Source organism: Tachyglossus aculeatus, chromosome 5, assembly GCF_015852505.1.
Source record: "Tachyglossus aculeatus isolate mTacAcu1 chromosome 5, mTacAcu1.pri, whole genome shotgun sequence".
Classification (NCBI taxonomy): domain Eukaryota; kingdom Metazoa; phylum Chordata; class Mammalia; order Monotremata; family Tachyglossidae; genus Tachyglossus; species Tachyglossus aculeatus.
The window spans coordinates 61,404,237-61,416,316 of NC_052070.1; the positions used below are offsets into that span (position 1 = coordinate 61,404,237).

The 12,080-nt window shown below is 56.8% G+C and overlaps 1 protein-coding gene across 1 annotated transcript in view; it reads left to right on the top strand.

The window, feature by feature from the left end:
- The window catches only part of SSU72 (SSU72 homolog, RNA polymerase II CTD phosphatase), a 50,146-nt gene that overhangs the window by 16,252 nt on the left and 21,814 nt on the right, over positions 1–12,080 (top strand). Inside the window, exon 2 of the mRNA XM_038746916.1 lies at positions 2,474–2,617. Coding sequence (XP_038602844.1) covers positions 2,474–2,617 — 144 coding nt within the window. The remainder of the gene's footprint in view (positions 1–2,473; positions 2,618–12,080) is intronic.

The window sequence follows — 12,080 nt, forward strand, 5'->3', positions numbered from 1 at the left end:
CCACCCACCTCCACCCTGCCGCTGGCTGCGGAAGTGTTTGAATCTGCCACCCTGGATTTTTGGTGGCGGGACGATTCCTTGGTCCTAGTGTTTTCCCAGTCTGCCCACGTCACTCTTCATCTTTCCAGAGCCAAGAGCTCAAACCTAAGCTCTTTGAGGGCAGCTGTCCTCTACTTCCACTGTCTGTCTGTCTCTCCCTCCCTCCCCGCCACTTCTCTTTCTCGTATCCAGCAGGCTGTTAGAGTAGTGAGAAGTAGCACGGCGTAATGAGTAGAGCACACGGTCGTGGGTCCTAATCCCAGCTCCGGCACTCGTCTGCTGTGCGACCTTGGGCAAGTCACTTCACTTCTCTGGGCCTCAGTTCCCTCATTTGCAAAATGGGAATTGAGACTGTGAGCCCCACGAGGGACAGGGACTGTGTCCAACTCGATTTGCTTGTATTCACCCCAGCATTTAGTACAATGCCTGGCGCGTAGTAAGCGCTTAACAAATACCATGATTATTATTAGTGATTGATTTTTCAGTCGGTCCTCAAGTGGAAGCTGCCCCACGGCCCTTCCCGTCGGGGTTTCCCCTGTACCTTCTCCAGTTTTAGTCCATTCTTTGGAAGCACCCGTCAGCAGCCCGTGCAGAATTTTGGGGTGAAGGCGCACCTTGGTTGTGGACTGGCGGGATGCCCTCTGTCCTGATCTCTGTGCCTGCAGTTGGTTCAGTGAAAGGAGCCCAGGGTGGGGAACAAGAAGGCCCGGGTTCTAGTCCCGGTCCTGCTTTCTGAGGCACCGTGGCCGAGATTTCCCGCCGAAGAACCACGCCAGGCGTTATGCCAGGTGGACATTGAAGACGGCAGCGACTTCCCGTGGCAGCCGATGCCTGCCGGTGTGCGTTTCCCTGCTGCAGTCCTGGCATCGCCCCGCCTAAGCGCGGAGTTGTTAGCTGGGCGGCCGGAAGCGGCATTAAATGGTGTCTCCAGGCAGCTGGGCCCGGGGTTGTACAAGGGAGAATGTTTCCATCGCCTCAGTTTTCCCGTGGCTCCGAGGCTGCGGTATCGCTCTTGCTAGCTTCCAGCCAGCTGTGCCCGAAAGGCTTAGACCCTTTCTCCATGGAGACAGAAGCTAGGTGGGGGTCCTGGGGCAGGGGCATGCTTGCACTGTGCCCTGCTTCTGCTGCCACAATCAATCAATCGTATTTATTGAGCGCTTACTGTGTGCAGAGCACTGTACTAAGCGCTTGGGAAGTACAAGTTGGCAACACATGGAGACGGTCCCTACCCAACAGTGGGCTCACAGTCACAGCCACAACACAAACACAGGAGGCTCTAGCCAGTCCAATGGGGGGCTGAGGGCTGACCAGAAGTCCCTAGGCTCGGCCGGCATTGGGCTGCGGGAGTGCTCAGCTTTCCGGTTCTGGGAGGGGTCTCCAACCACAGGCAGCAAAACACTGACCTCTGCGTGCCCTGAAAAGGGAAGCCCCTCTGTGTCACAGCAGCGTCATCCTCTTCCCCTTTCCCAGTGTGGCCACATCTATGCCCCATCCCCCACCCGACAGAGCTGGTGATGTAGGTGATGTCCCCATCCTGAGCTGGGAGGACAAGCCAAGAGGGAGTGACCCCCCCCTCCTTTTTTTATTTTTATTTTTGGGGGGGGGGGTGTTATTATGTGCCAGACACCGTACTAAGCCCTAGGATAGGTACAGATTAGTCACGTAGGACACAGTCCGTGTCCCCCTTGGGGATCCCAGTCTTAATCCCCATTGTGCAGATGAGGGAACTGAGGTCCAGAGAAGTGACTTGCCCAAAGTCACATAGCGGACAAGTGGCGGAGCCAGGATTAGAACCCGGGTCCCCCTCGGCCCCTGCTCCAGGAAGCCAACAGGAGAAGTTGTCTTCGGGTATCGGAGTTCCATCTATCAACAGAGTCATGGGCGCCGTGGGCTTTGGAGCAGCGAGGGAGGGGTCGGACCCTGGAACACGAAGAGGTTGGGGGAGAAAGAAGGGATGTCTGTCGGTTTCCTTCCCTGGACCCCGTTCTCCAAGTTCCCTCAGCCTCATCCAGTCGAGAACTGGCACTAATTCTCCAGCACGGCCCGCTTCCTTCCGTCGCGGGGGGGTGGTGGGAAGGAAAGGGCGGTCTGGTGTCCAGAGAGCGGGGGGTAGACCTGAGCTTGTCCACTGGCTACCTACAGCGGAAGGAAGACCACCCACTTAACCCCTTCCCTCATCCTGATGGAAGACCCCCCACTTAACCCCTTCCCTCATCCTGATGGGATTGTGGGGCTGCACCTTCTTCCCGGTACTCCTTTCCGGCGGGGCCCAGGAGAGGAGAGAAGAGGCACTTTCCTTTGGGAGAGATGAGGAAGGGGCTCGGACGGCCAGACCAGGAGGGTCCTGGGCCCCTGCCGTGGCCCCCGAGACACGTGGCTCGGGAAGTCTCTCCGCCGCCGCAATTAAGAACTTCCTCCTCCTTGTGTCTTTCAGCAAACGAGGATTCAGCGTCCGATCCTTCGGCACGGGGACGCACGTGAAACTCCCGGGACCAGCGCCAGACAAGCCGAATGTTTACGATTTCAAAACTACATACGATCAGATGTACAGTGATCTGCTTAGGAAAGACAAAGAACTGTATCCCGGGGGAATGTCCTGTAAACCCCCCTCTGGTCATCTCTGGAAGGTGTAATTTGTTCCGTAGCATCTGGGACCTGCAGGCGCCCGGCCTTAGCCTTCCGGGCAGGCCGGACCCGTGCGGGCGGGGGGCGCCGGGCGAGGGCGGGTTGAGGGGGCGGGGGGAGCTGGGCTCACGCTCAGTCTGAAAATCGCTCCCGAGTCAGGGTGCATGTGGTCCAGCCCGCCCGCCCCTCTCTGAGATGAGCCTGTTTCCCTTCTCCAAGCTGGCCGTCCGTCACTGCGCATAAGCCGTGAGTGGTGACTGTCCCGGTGTGGGGGGTGGCTTTCGGGGGGTTTTCCCGGGGTGTTGGGGGGACGAAGGGGGAGGGCCTTTCCCCGGGAACAGCTATGCGAGGGATTACAGGCCCAAGGCCGTGGGAAGCCGTATTTGCCGTAGCCCGGCAAGCGGCGCCCGGCATACCACTTGCCTTTCCGCCGGCCAACGTTCTGCTAGAGCCCTCGGGGAAGTAGGGCGGTGAGGGGGCCGGCCCGGGTGACTCTGGTGCCCACCCCGGGACGCTCCGGATGGCCAGCTGGAGAAGGCCGTGGCCACCTCCATGCTTGATTGGTCCGGAGCCGACGTGCCGGGGACGGCTTTTCCCTCCAGAGGAGCGGAGCCGAGTTGGGCCCGGTGCGGGGAGTCGGGGTTTCTTTAAACCCCCCACCCCCCTTTTCCTCTCCCACCCCCAACAGTTCAAGAGCAGGAAAACTGAGTATCAGTGATGTACCGGGCCCGTAGGTCTGGCTCGTGCCACCCGAGACTGTTGTCGTGCCTTCTGTGGTTTGGATGACTTATGTATGGTTGAAGGACAGCGTCCAGACATTTGGAAAAGTAACAGATTCTAGCCGAAAGCCGTCCATTTGCACAAATATAAGGTTTTTCCTTTCTCGACGTCTATTTGCCGTCCTTAAGTGAATTTGAAACATTTTTCATTTTTGTGTCTCGATGCCTTAGGCCGCAGGCCCGGCCCGGGAGCCCTAGCCCTCACGGGTTTTCCTCCATCCCCCGGGTGGGGGGCTCGGTCTTCCGCAGGCTGCGAGGGATCCCGCTCGCATCTGTCCCTCATCGCCACAGCTGCCTGATCTCCGCCATCCCAGGACAGCGCTCGTGGCTGCTCATAAAGCCCTTCTTAGCCTACCCGAGTCCCGCGGCCCCACCCCCGTCCCTGGGGGCGACTTATATGGGCAGTGGTGGCCTCACTACCGCCCTTGCCCGCTGCCCTCAGCTCCGTGTTCCGGCGAAGCTGGAGAGTCGCCCCCCGCCTTCCCCGCTCCTCTTCGGAGAGCCCTCCACCAGATGCCCTTGGGTTCCTTTTTTCCACCAATCCCGGCCCCTCCCTCCGGGCCCCCCGCCTCGCCAGTCTTTTCTTTTAAGCTCACACCGCAGGGATTTGGACCTTATCCTGGGCCTCGACCTTAGATGTGGACAGAAACCATTGGAATTTCCTGCCTCACCCCAGCAGCGTATTCCCTGCGGTAAATGACGGGGGAGCCCCGGCCATCGTATTGGCTCGGGCCGGGTCACGGGCTGGTCTTCCAGCCTTTCAGTGGCCCGATGACTCAAAACGACTTTTTGAATGGGTTCCTCTTAAAATCGCGGGCGCCTCCAGGGTGGGGAAGTTGAGCCTCCTACCTCAGAGTGGGGTCCAGGTGGGTCACTTCTGGAGGAAGAAGGGGCGGGGCGTCCACCCCCCCCCCGACGCCCCGTTCTGGACAGCGTCCCGAGAGGTTACGTGGGGCGGGCCTGTGGGCATCTCAAGTTTGAGAGAGAGGGGAGTGGGGGTGCCTGTGGGGCTTTAGGCGGGTGGGAAGGCATTGGGTTGAGTTGGCAGGACTAGGCCATTGGCAACCGTGATCCTTTGGGACCATGCTGAACCCAGGGGTAGAGAGAGGCCCCTGCCGCCCGCCCACCCTCCCCAAGATTCAGACAGTAGCCCCGTCACCAGCTCGCGGGGTCACCGCTCCTCACTCCCGGGCTTGGCCAGAGGAGTCTAGAGGTGGGAGGATCTGCCAGCAGTAGGCTGGGGCTGTGGGGAAGGGGCGCCCAGACCAGTCTTGACGCGTAACTCTTTTTGGGGTCTGGGGCGGTTTTGCGGCCCAACCCCTCCCAAGCCTCCCCTGCGGCCGGCCGAGGGGACGACACCCACCCGCCCCCGCTTCGCCAAGAACCCGTTGCCGGCGCTGCCGTGGTGCGGCCGTGGCGCACGGGCCGCTGAGGTGGCGCGGGGGGGGAGCAGCGCAGTGGAAGGGGAGCGGCCTAGGCGTGGCAAGGTGCGTGACAACCTTCTGACTCTTCTCCGTTCCGGCGGGGCGGTGCTGCAGGGAGGGGAGGTATCGGGGACCCCTGCGGCTGCAGGGCAGGCGGGTCAGATCCCCCTCTCCGGGTTCCCGCTGCCCCCGTGGATCCCGTTTGAGCCGGGGGTCCGCAAATGGCTGGGTGGGACCGCGGCGGGAGAGAGGTGGGTTCGAAGAAGGGGAAGCAAAGGGCCACGATCCCTGTAATACCCACCTGAGTGGTCGAGAGAGTTCACGGCAGGAAGTGCAGCCGTGAACAACAGTCAGGCCTTACTGGCCGTTTCTGTTCGCGGAGGAGATAGGGGCAGGGGCAGTCCAACAAGTTGGATTGAAACCCCCCCGGGGGCTGATTTTGCACTTTCCTGTCGTTTGTTATTTTTTCCGCATAACATCCCTTTCGTGGAATAGGCAAGTATGTCCATCCCCCGTTTGGCAGAAGGGGCAACTGGGGCCTAAAGAGGTTATGTAACTTGTCCGGGCTACCCCAGCAGGCAAGTGACAGAGCCAGGTCTCCCAGACCAGGACTGAATCATGAGGGATTGATCTAGTGACTCCCAGACTGGGACTTTGGCCACTGAGTCACGAGGGATTCGCCCGGCGACTCCCAGAACGGGACTGTGGCCGCTGCATCGTGAATGATCCATCTGGGGACTCCCAGATGAGGACTGCGGCCGCTACATCACGAGCGGTCGATCCGGGGACTCCTAGATTGGGACTGTGGCCACTGCGTCGTGAGCGATCGATCCGGGGGCTCCCAGATCAGGACTGTGGTCACTGTGTCAGGAGCGAGGGAGTCGGGAAAGGAACGGCCGAGTCCTAATCCCGACTGGGGGAGCGATAGTTCTAAATCAGCGGGAATTTACCCATAAGCCTAGGGAAGATCCCAAATGCATCCTTCATCCGCCCTGATCCCAAATGCTGTTGGGTGGGGGGAGGAAAAAAAACTTAAAAGTTGGCTCTTTCTAGCAGCTCCTGACTTGAATAGGTCAGCCCTTTCCAAGTTTCTCGCTTCAGGGATCACCGACACGGGGCGCGGCTAGGGAGAACACAGCCGAGGCAGTGGCAGCCCCCGCAGCCGAGAAGAACCACTGAGAGCAGGGAGGTGAGAACAACTCGCCAGCGTCACCTTTCCAAATTCACGTTGGAGGACTGACCTTCGCGTGGCACATTTCTGAGGTAGAGGATAAAGACCCCGAAGATTTGGATAGAGAACCCAGACCCTGGCAGGTAGCCCACCGTAAGAGATTGGGGTGGATTTTCCATTCAAAATGGCCTCCCCCGGGGTGGGTGTCGGAGCACAGTTAGTACGGGGGCATATGTCAAGCGACTCCTTTGTCCCCGAACTCGCGAGTTGCACCGAGGACAAATGTCTCCCATTTACCAGGCTTAGGTATGGTGAGTCTCAAGATTGGTTTCCCTCACCTTGTCCCCGGGCCCGGATCAACATCTTTCATGCTTCCCAGTGACGGAATTTGGCGGGGGAGGGCCTGGCCCGAACCCGGAGTTGTAGTTAAGCAGGGAAGTTCGGGCTGCACCAACCAACAGATCGATGAGACTAAGACGGTTGTCTGAGCGCCGTCAAAGGCTCTCGGATCTGCTGTCTGCGACACGGCCTCCTGGCCGGTTCCCTCTGGCCCGGATGGCGCCCCGAGGGAGCCTGTGGGGAAGAAAGAATGTCATTCATGTCTCAGGGTTGGCTTCGTTGGAAACACCCAAGTGAAAATTGGCAGAGACAACAGGGCCTTGTGGGGTGGGTCTGCTTTGAGGGAAGGGTAGTCCCATGTCCCCCCCCCCCCACCCACCCAAGCCAGAAGACAGAGTGAGTGCCACAGTGGGGAGCTGAGGGGAAAGTGAGGCATCCTTACCCTGGGCCGTGGTGCCCTGGGGGGCCGTCGCCTCCGGGAAGCAAAGGAGAGCAGAGGCCAAGGCCCAGATTTTTACCGCCGAATCCAGACAGGGATTTGTAGCCATGAGTGCTCTTGACGAGGGTGGGCAGGTAAGGCAGGTGTCCTCCTTTCTCTGGGGGTGGTCCCTTAAAGCGGCAGATTTTCACCCAAATGGTAGACAGCGTGGACAGGGTCCGTCTCAGCGAGGGGATACCAGCCACGCTAGGTCCTCTAATAAACCAATGCGGCTCTTCCATTCTCAGACATCAATCCTGGCTCTCGTGCCGACCACTCAGCCTTACACCGGCCTCGATCTGAAACAGGAGGAGGACTAAAGTCCCCTTCCTCTCCCCCTGACCACCCTTGGCTCAAGGGGAAATCTAGCCTGGGATCCCTTAGCTCCTGCCCCCGGAGAAGGAAGGGCATAGTGTTGCTCACAGGCATCTGAGTGATGTTCCTCTGGTGACCACTCTATGGGCCAACGGAGGCTTGGGGGGGATGGGGGTGGTCTCTCCACTCCTGGGGATTGCGGGGTGCCCCTTCTGACCCCAGCCCCAAGCTGTGTAGGGTAAGGGAGAGACCAGACTGTAAGACCCTTGTGAACAACTCTATTGTATTGTTCTTTCCCACGTGCTTAGTACAGTGCTCAAAACTCAGTAGATCCCATTGATTGATTGAGTGCATACAACCAGAGAAGAGGGGACGAAGTGGGGAAATCCAATCTAGACATTCCCACCCCAGCTTCACAATCCATCAAAGCACTTGGAAGGAGTTTACGGATAATCCCACAACCATCAGAAAAGGCCTCAGATTGATTGAGGCCATCACTAGCGAGGGAGGCATGTTGATACGCTTTCTGCTGCAGTAGATGGGAGGATGGATTTCAACTGATGGGATTTGAGTAATAATAATAGCATTTATTAAGAGTTTACTATGTGCAAAGCACTGTTCTAAGCGCTGGAATACTTATTTTGTGCAGCGCACTGTACATACTGCTTGGGAGAGTAAAATGAATAGGATTTGTAGACCCTGCCTTCAACGAGCCTGCAGTCTAGTTCAGGGGACAGGCATTTTTCGTTGGTTTTCTCTTTTAATGGTATTTTTTAAGCACCTACTGTGTGCCAGGCACTGTACTAAGATACAAGTTACTCGGGTTAGGTACAAGCTACTCAGTTAATCCATGTCTCACACATGGTGCTCACACTCTTAAACCCCATTTTACAGATGAGGTAACTGAGGCCCAGAGAAGTTAAGTGACTTGACCACAGTCACCCTCACACAGGAGAGAAATAAAGGATGCGTACATAAGTCGGCTGGGGCTGAGGTTGGAGGAGGCGGGGGATGTCGAAGTGTTTAAGGGTGATTTAGGATCATGGTGGAGAGAGAATTGAAGTGGTACAGACCCAAAATGATGAAGAAGGAGAAGCAGCGTGGCTCAGTGGAAAGAGCACGGGCTCGGGAGTCAAAGATCATGGGTTCTAATCCCGGCTCCGCCACTTGTCAGCTGTGTGACTTTGGACAAGTCACTTAACTTTTCTGGGCCTCAGTTACCTCATCTGTAAAATGGGGATTAAAATTGAGCCCCACGTTGGGACAACCTGATCACTTTGTATCCCCTCACCCCCCGCACTTAGAACAGTGCTCCGCACATAGTAAGCGCTTAACAAGTGCCATCATTATTATTAAGAAAGCAGGGTGAAGAGGTGAGGAGTCAATCAGTGATGTTGATTGAACGCTTACTGTGTGCAGAGCACTACTAAGCATGTGGGAGGGTACTGTGTCATAATGTTGTTGGACACGTTCCTTGCCCACAAGGAGTGTACATTTCTGGAAGGGGAAATGTCGGGTCAGTCAGGGAAGACCTCCCCGGGGAGGTATGATTTAAGTAAGGCTACTCATGGGGTCACGTGGCTAGACCAGGAACTTGCCGTATGGCCATGGAGTGCTTTGCTCACAGTAAAAAAACTTGAGAAATGGGGAGATTGCAGCCACCTTTCTCTCCTCATATGGGGCTGTGCACCCGGTCACTCTCGCGACCTGTCGTTGATCACCGATCGATCGGTCCCGCGATCGGCTGGGTGGCCCGAGGCAGGCGGATCCTAACCGGGGAGGAGCCGGGATGAGGTGCATGGCGTTCAGCCTGCTGTGACATCCTGAGTTGTGGCTCCGTGGGGCCCGGGGATGCTCGACCATTCCCGGGGGAGTCATGAAGCGGGCTTGCGGGGGCCTGGGCTGGTGCTGGGGTGTGAGGCTCCTGCTCCTACAGCAGATGCGCCCCACACTTTGGCTTAAGGGCGTTGCTCACATCCTGCCTTTCCCATGGCTTTTCACCCTCGCCCAGGAAGCGATCGCTTCCATTTCAATTTCCGCCCTAGCCAGTCTGTGCCACAACAACTGTCTATCTCTTGAGGTCGGACAGTTACTTCCTCTTTTTTATTCCTCTTTTAATGATATTAATCGGCGTACCAGGCACTGGACTAAGCGCTGGGGTATATATAAGCTCATCAGGTTGGACACATTCCACATCCCGAAGGGGCTCCTCGTTTTACAGATGAGGTAAGCGAGGCCCAGAGAAGTTAAGACTAAGCTCACTGTGGGCAGGGACCGTGTCTTCTGACTCTGTTGTGTTCTCACAAGTGCTTAAGTCCTCTGACTTCCGGGCCGGTGCTCCTTCCGCGAGGCCACACTGCTTTCTCAGACACTGAGCGCAGAGGGTTTTTTGTGGGTAAGTTGAAGGTAAGAGCTGGGAGCAGCTTGCACGGGAAGGCAGAGTTCAGGAAATCCAAGCCCCCTGATGGATCTCCTGGATTTGATGCTGCCGTCCCCCCTTCTCCCCCCAGTTGGGAATCAGAGGGAGGAAAACGCTCCTTGAGATAGAAGCAGCGTGGCTCAGTGGAAAGAGGGCGGGCTTGGGAGTCAGAGGTCATGGGTTTGAATCCCGGCTCAGGCACTTGTCAGCTGTGTGACCTTGGGCAAGCCACTTAACTTCTCTGTGCCTCAGTTACTCATCTGTAAAATCGGCGCTTAGAACAGTGCTTTGCATAAGCGCTTAACAAATGCCATCATCATCATTATTATTATGGGGGCCTAAGACTGTGAGCCCCGAGTGGGCCAACCTGATCACCTTGTATCCCCCCAGCGCTTAGAACGGTGCTTCGCACATAGCAAGCGCTTAATCAATCAATTAGTTGTATTTATTGAGCGCTTACTGTGTGCAGAGAGCTGTACTAAGTGCTTAGCACTGTACTAACTTAGCTTAACAAATACCAGTATTTTATTATATCACTTGATTGGGAGAGCGGGGCACCAATGAGAAATCAATTGTTGGAATTTATTCAGTGCTTTTGCAGAACATTGTGCTAAGCACTTGGGAGAGTGCAATCAATCAATCGTATGTACTAAGCACCTGGGAGAGTATAATGTAACCCAGTTAGTTGGTAGACGTGTTCTCTTCCCTCGAGGAGCTCTGGCTATGTAGAGTGGGAGATAGAACAATGAAAGTACCAGTAGAGGGAAGCAGCAGAGTAAAACTAGCCTTTCTCAAGAACCAAAAATGTCTAATCCGTATCTGGACCACAGTATTTTTATCATGTATAGACTTCGACCTTGAGCAACCCAGAATTTTGCAGACCGGAGTCTCCTAATTGGACAACCTAGCCAGGTAGGGGATGGTCTTTTTTCTACTCAGGCGGGGAAACGGAGGCACCCGCTCCTCTATAAATGGGAGTCTTTTTTTTTAATTTTCAGGGGTCCACTTCCAGTAGAACGGCCTCCCTCCCCAACCGCTGTACCTCGGGCGCCTGAGATTTGTGTAGGGTCCAAAGCACCGTGAATCTGAAAAGCAGGGTTTGTCTCAGCCAGACTTGGCTCGTCTCTCCTGAAAGTAGACGGTGAGACGCTGCATTGAAATGCCTCTCCGGAGTGTCGGTGTGGACGGGACTCAAAGTTGCCAGCGTTCTGAGCCTAACTGCCACTCTAGAGCTGACCGGTATTTGCTAGGGGAGGGAGGCACTGTGGGGGGGTGGGGGGGACCCCGCATCATCTCTAGGGCTGTGGGGGAGAGGCCCTGTATCCTCTCTTGGGGTTGGGGCCCTGCATTGTCTTGGTGGCGTTTGATGGGGCAGGGGGGTACCCTGTATTGTCTCGAGGACGGTGGCGTTATGGGAGTGGGACTCGGTATCGTCTCGGGGACGGAGGCGCTCTGGGGGTGGGTCCTGCGTTGTCTTGGGGAGGGAGGCTTTCTGGGGGGACCCACATCATCTCTGGGGGTGGGGACCTGCATCGTCTCAGGGAGGGAGGCACTCTGGGGCTACCTGTGGGGGGGTGGCACCCTGCATTGTCTTGAAAGGAGGCACTCTGGGGGGGACCCATCATCTCTGGGGGTGAGGCCCTGCATTGTCTACAGGAGGGAGACACTCTGGGGATAATAATAATAATGATGATGGCATATGTTAAGCGCTTACTATGTGCCAAGCACTGTTCTAAGCGCTGGGGGGACACACAAGGTAATCAGGTTGTCCCACGTGGGGCTCACAGCCTTCTTTCAACATCTTCTTTCAAAGATGTTAAGAAAATTAGGAAATCCTCCAGTGTTTACTGGCTTTACTGTGCTTTACACTGTGCTTTACTGTGGCTTTACACAGGATTCCCTGTGTCTCTGGGGGCAGGGGTGGGGTCCTACATTGTCTTAGGGAGGTAGCGCTCTGGGGGTGGGGCCCTGCATCATTTTGGGGAGGGAAGTGCTCTGGGGGTGCTCTGCATCTCTGGGGGTTGGGGGTTGAGGCCCTGCATCGTCTTGGGGAGGATGGCACTCTGGGGCTGCTCTGTATTTTTGGGGTTTGGGGGTAAGGCCCTGCATCATCTCGGGGAGAGAAGTGCTCTGGGGGTGCTCTGCATCTCTGGGGGTTGGGGGTAGAGGCCCTGCATCGTCTTGGGGAGGATGGCACTCTGGGGCTGCTCTGTATTTCTAGGGTTTGGGGGTAAAGCTCTGCATCATCTCGGGGAGAGAAGCATTCTGGGGGGACCCACTTCATCTGGGTGGGGGGGAGAGGGGCCTGCAACATCTTGGGATGGGAGGTGTTCCGATCAGGAGGCCCACATCGTCTCTGGGGGTAGGGGAGTGGGGCCCTACGTCGTGTTGGGGGGGACCCGGTGTCATTTCTGGGGTGGAGCCCACATTGTCTCTGGGTTTGGGGGTGGGGGCCCTGCATCATCTTAGTGGGCGATGCCCCACACTGTCT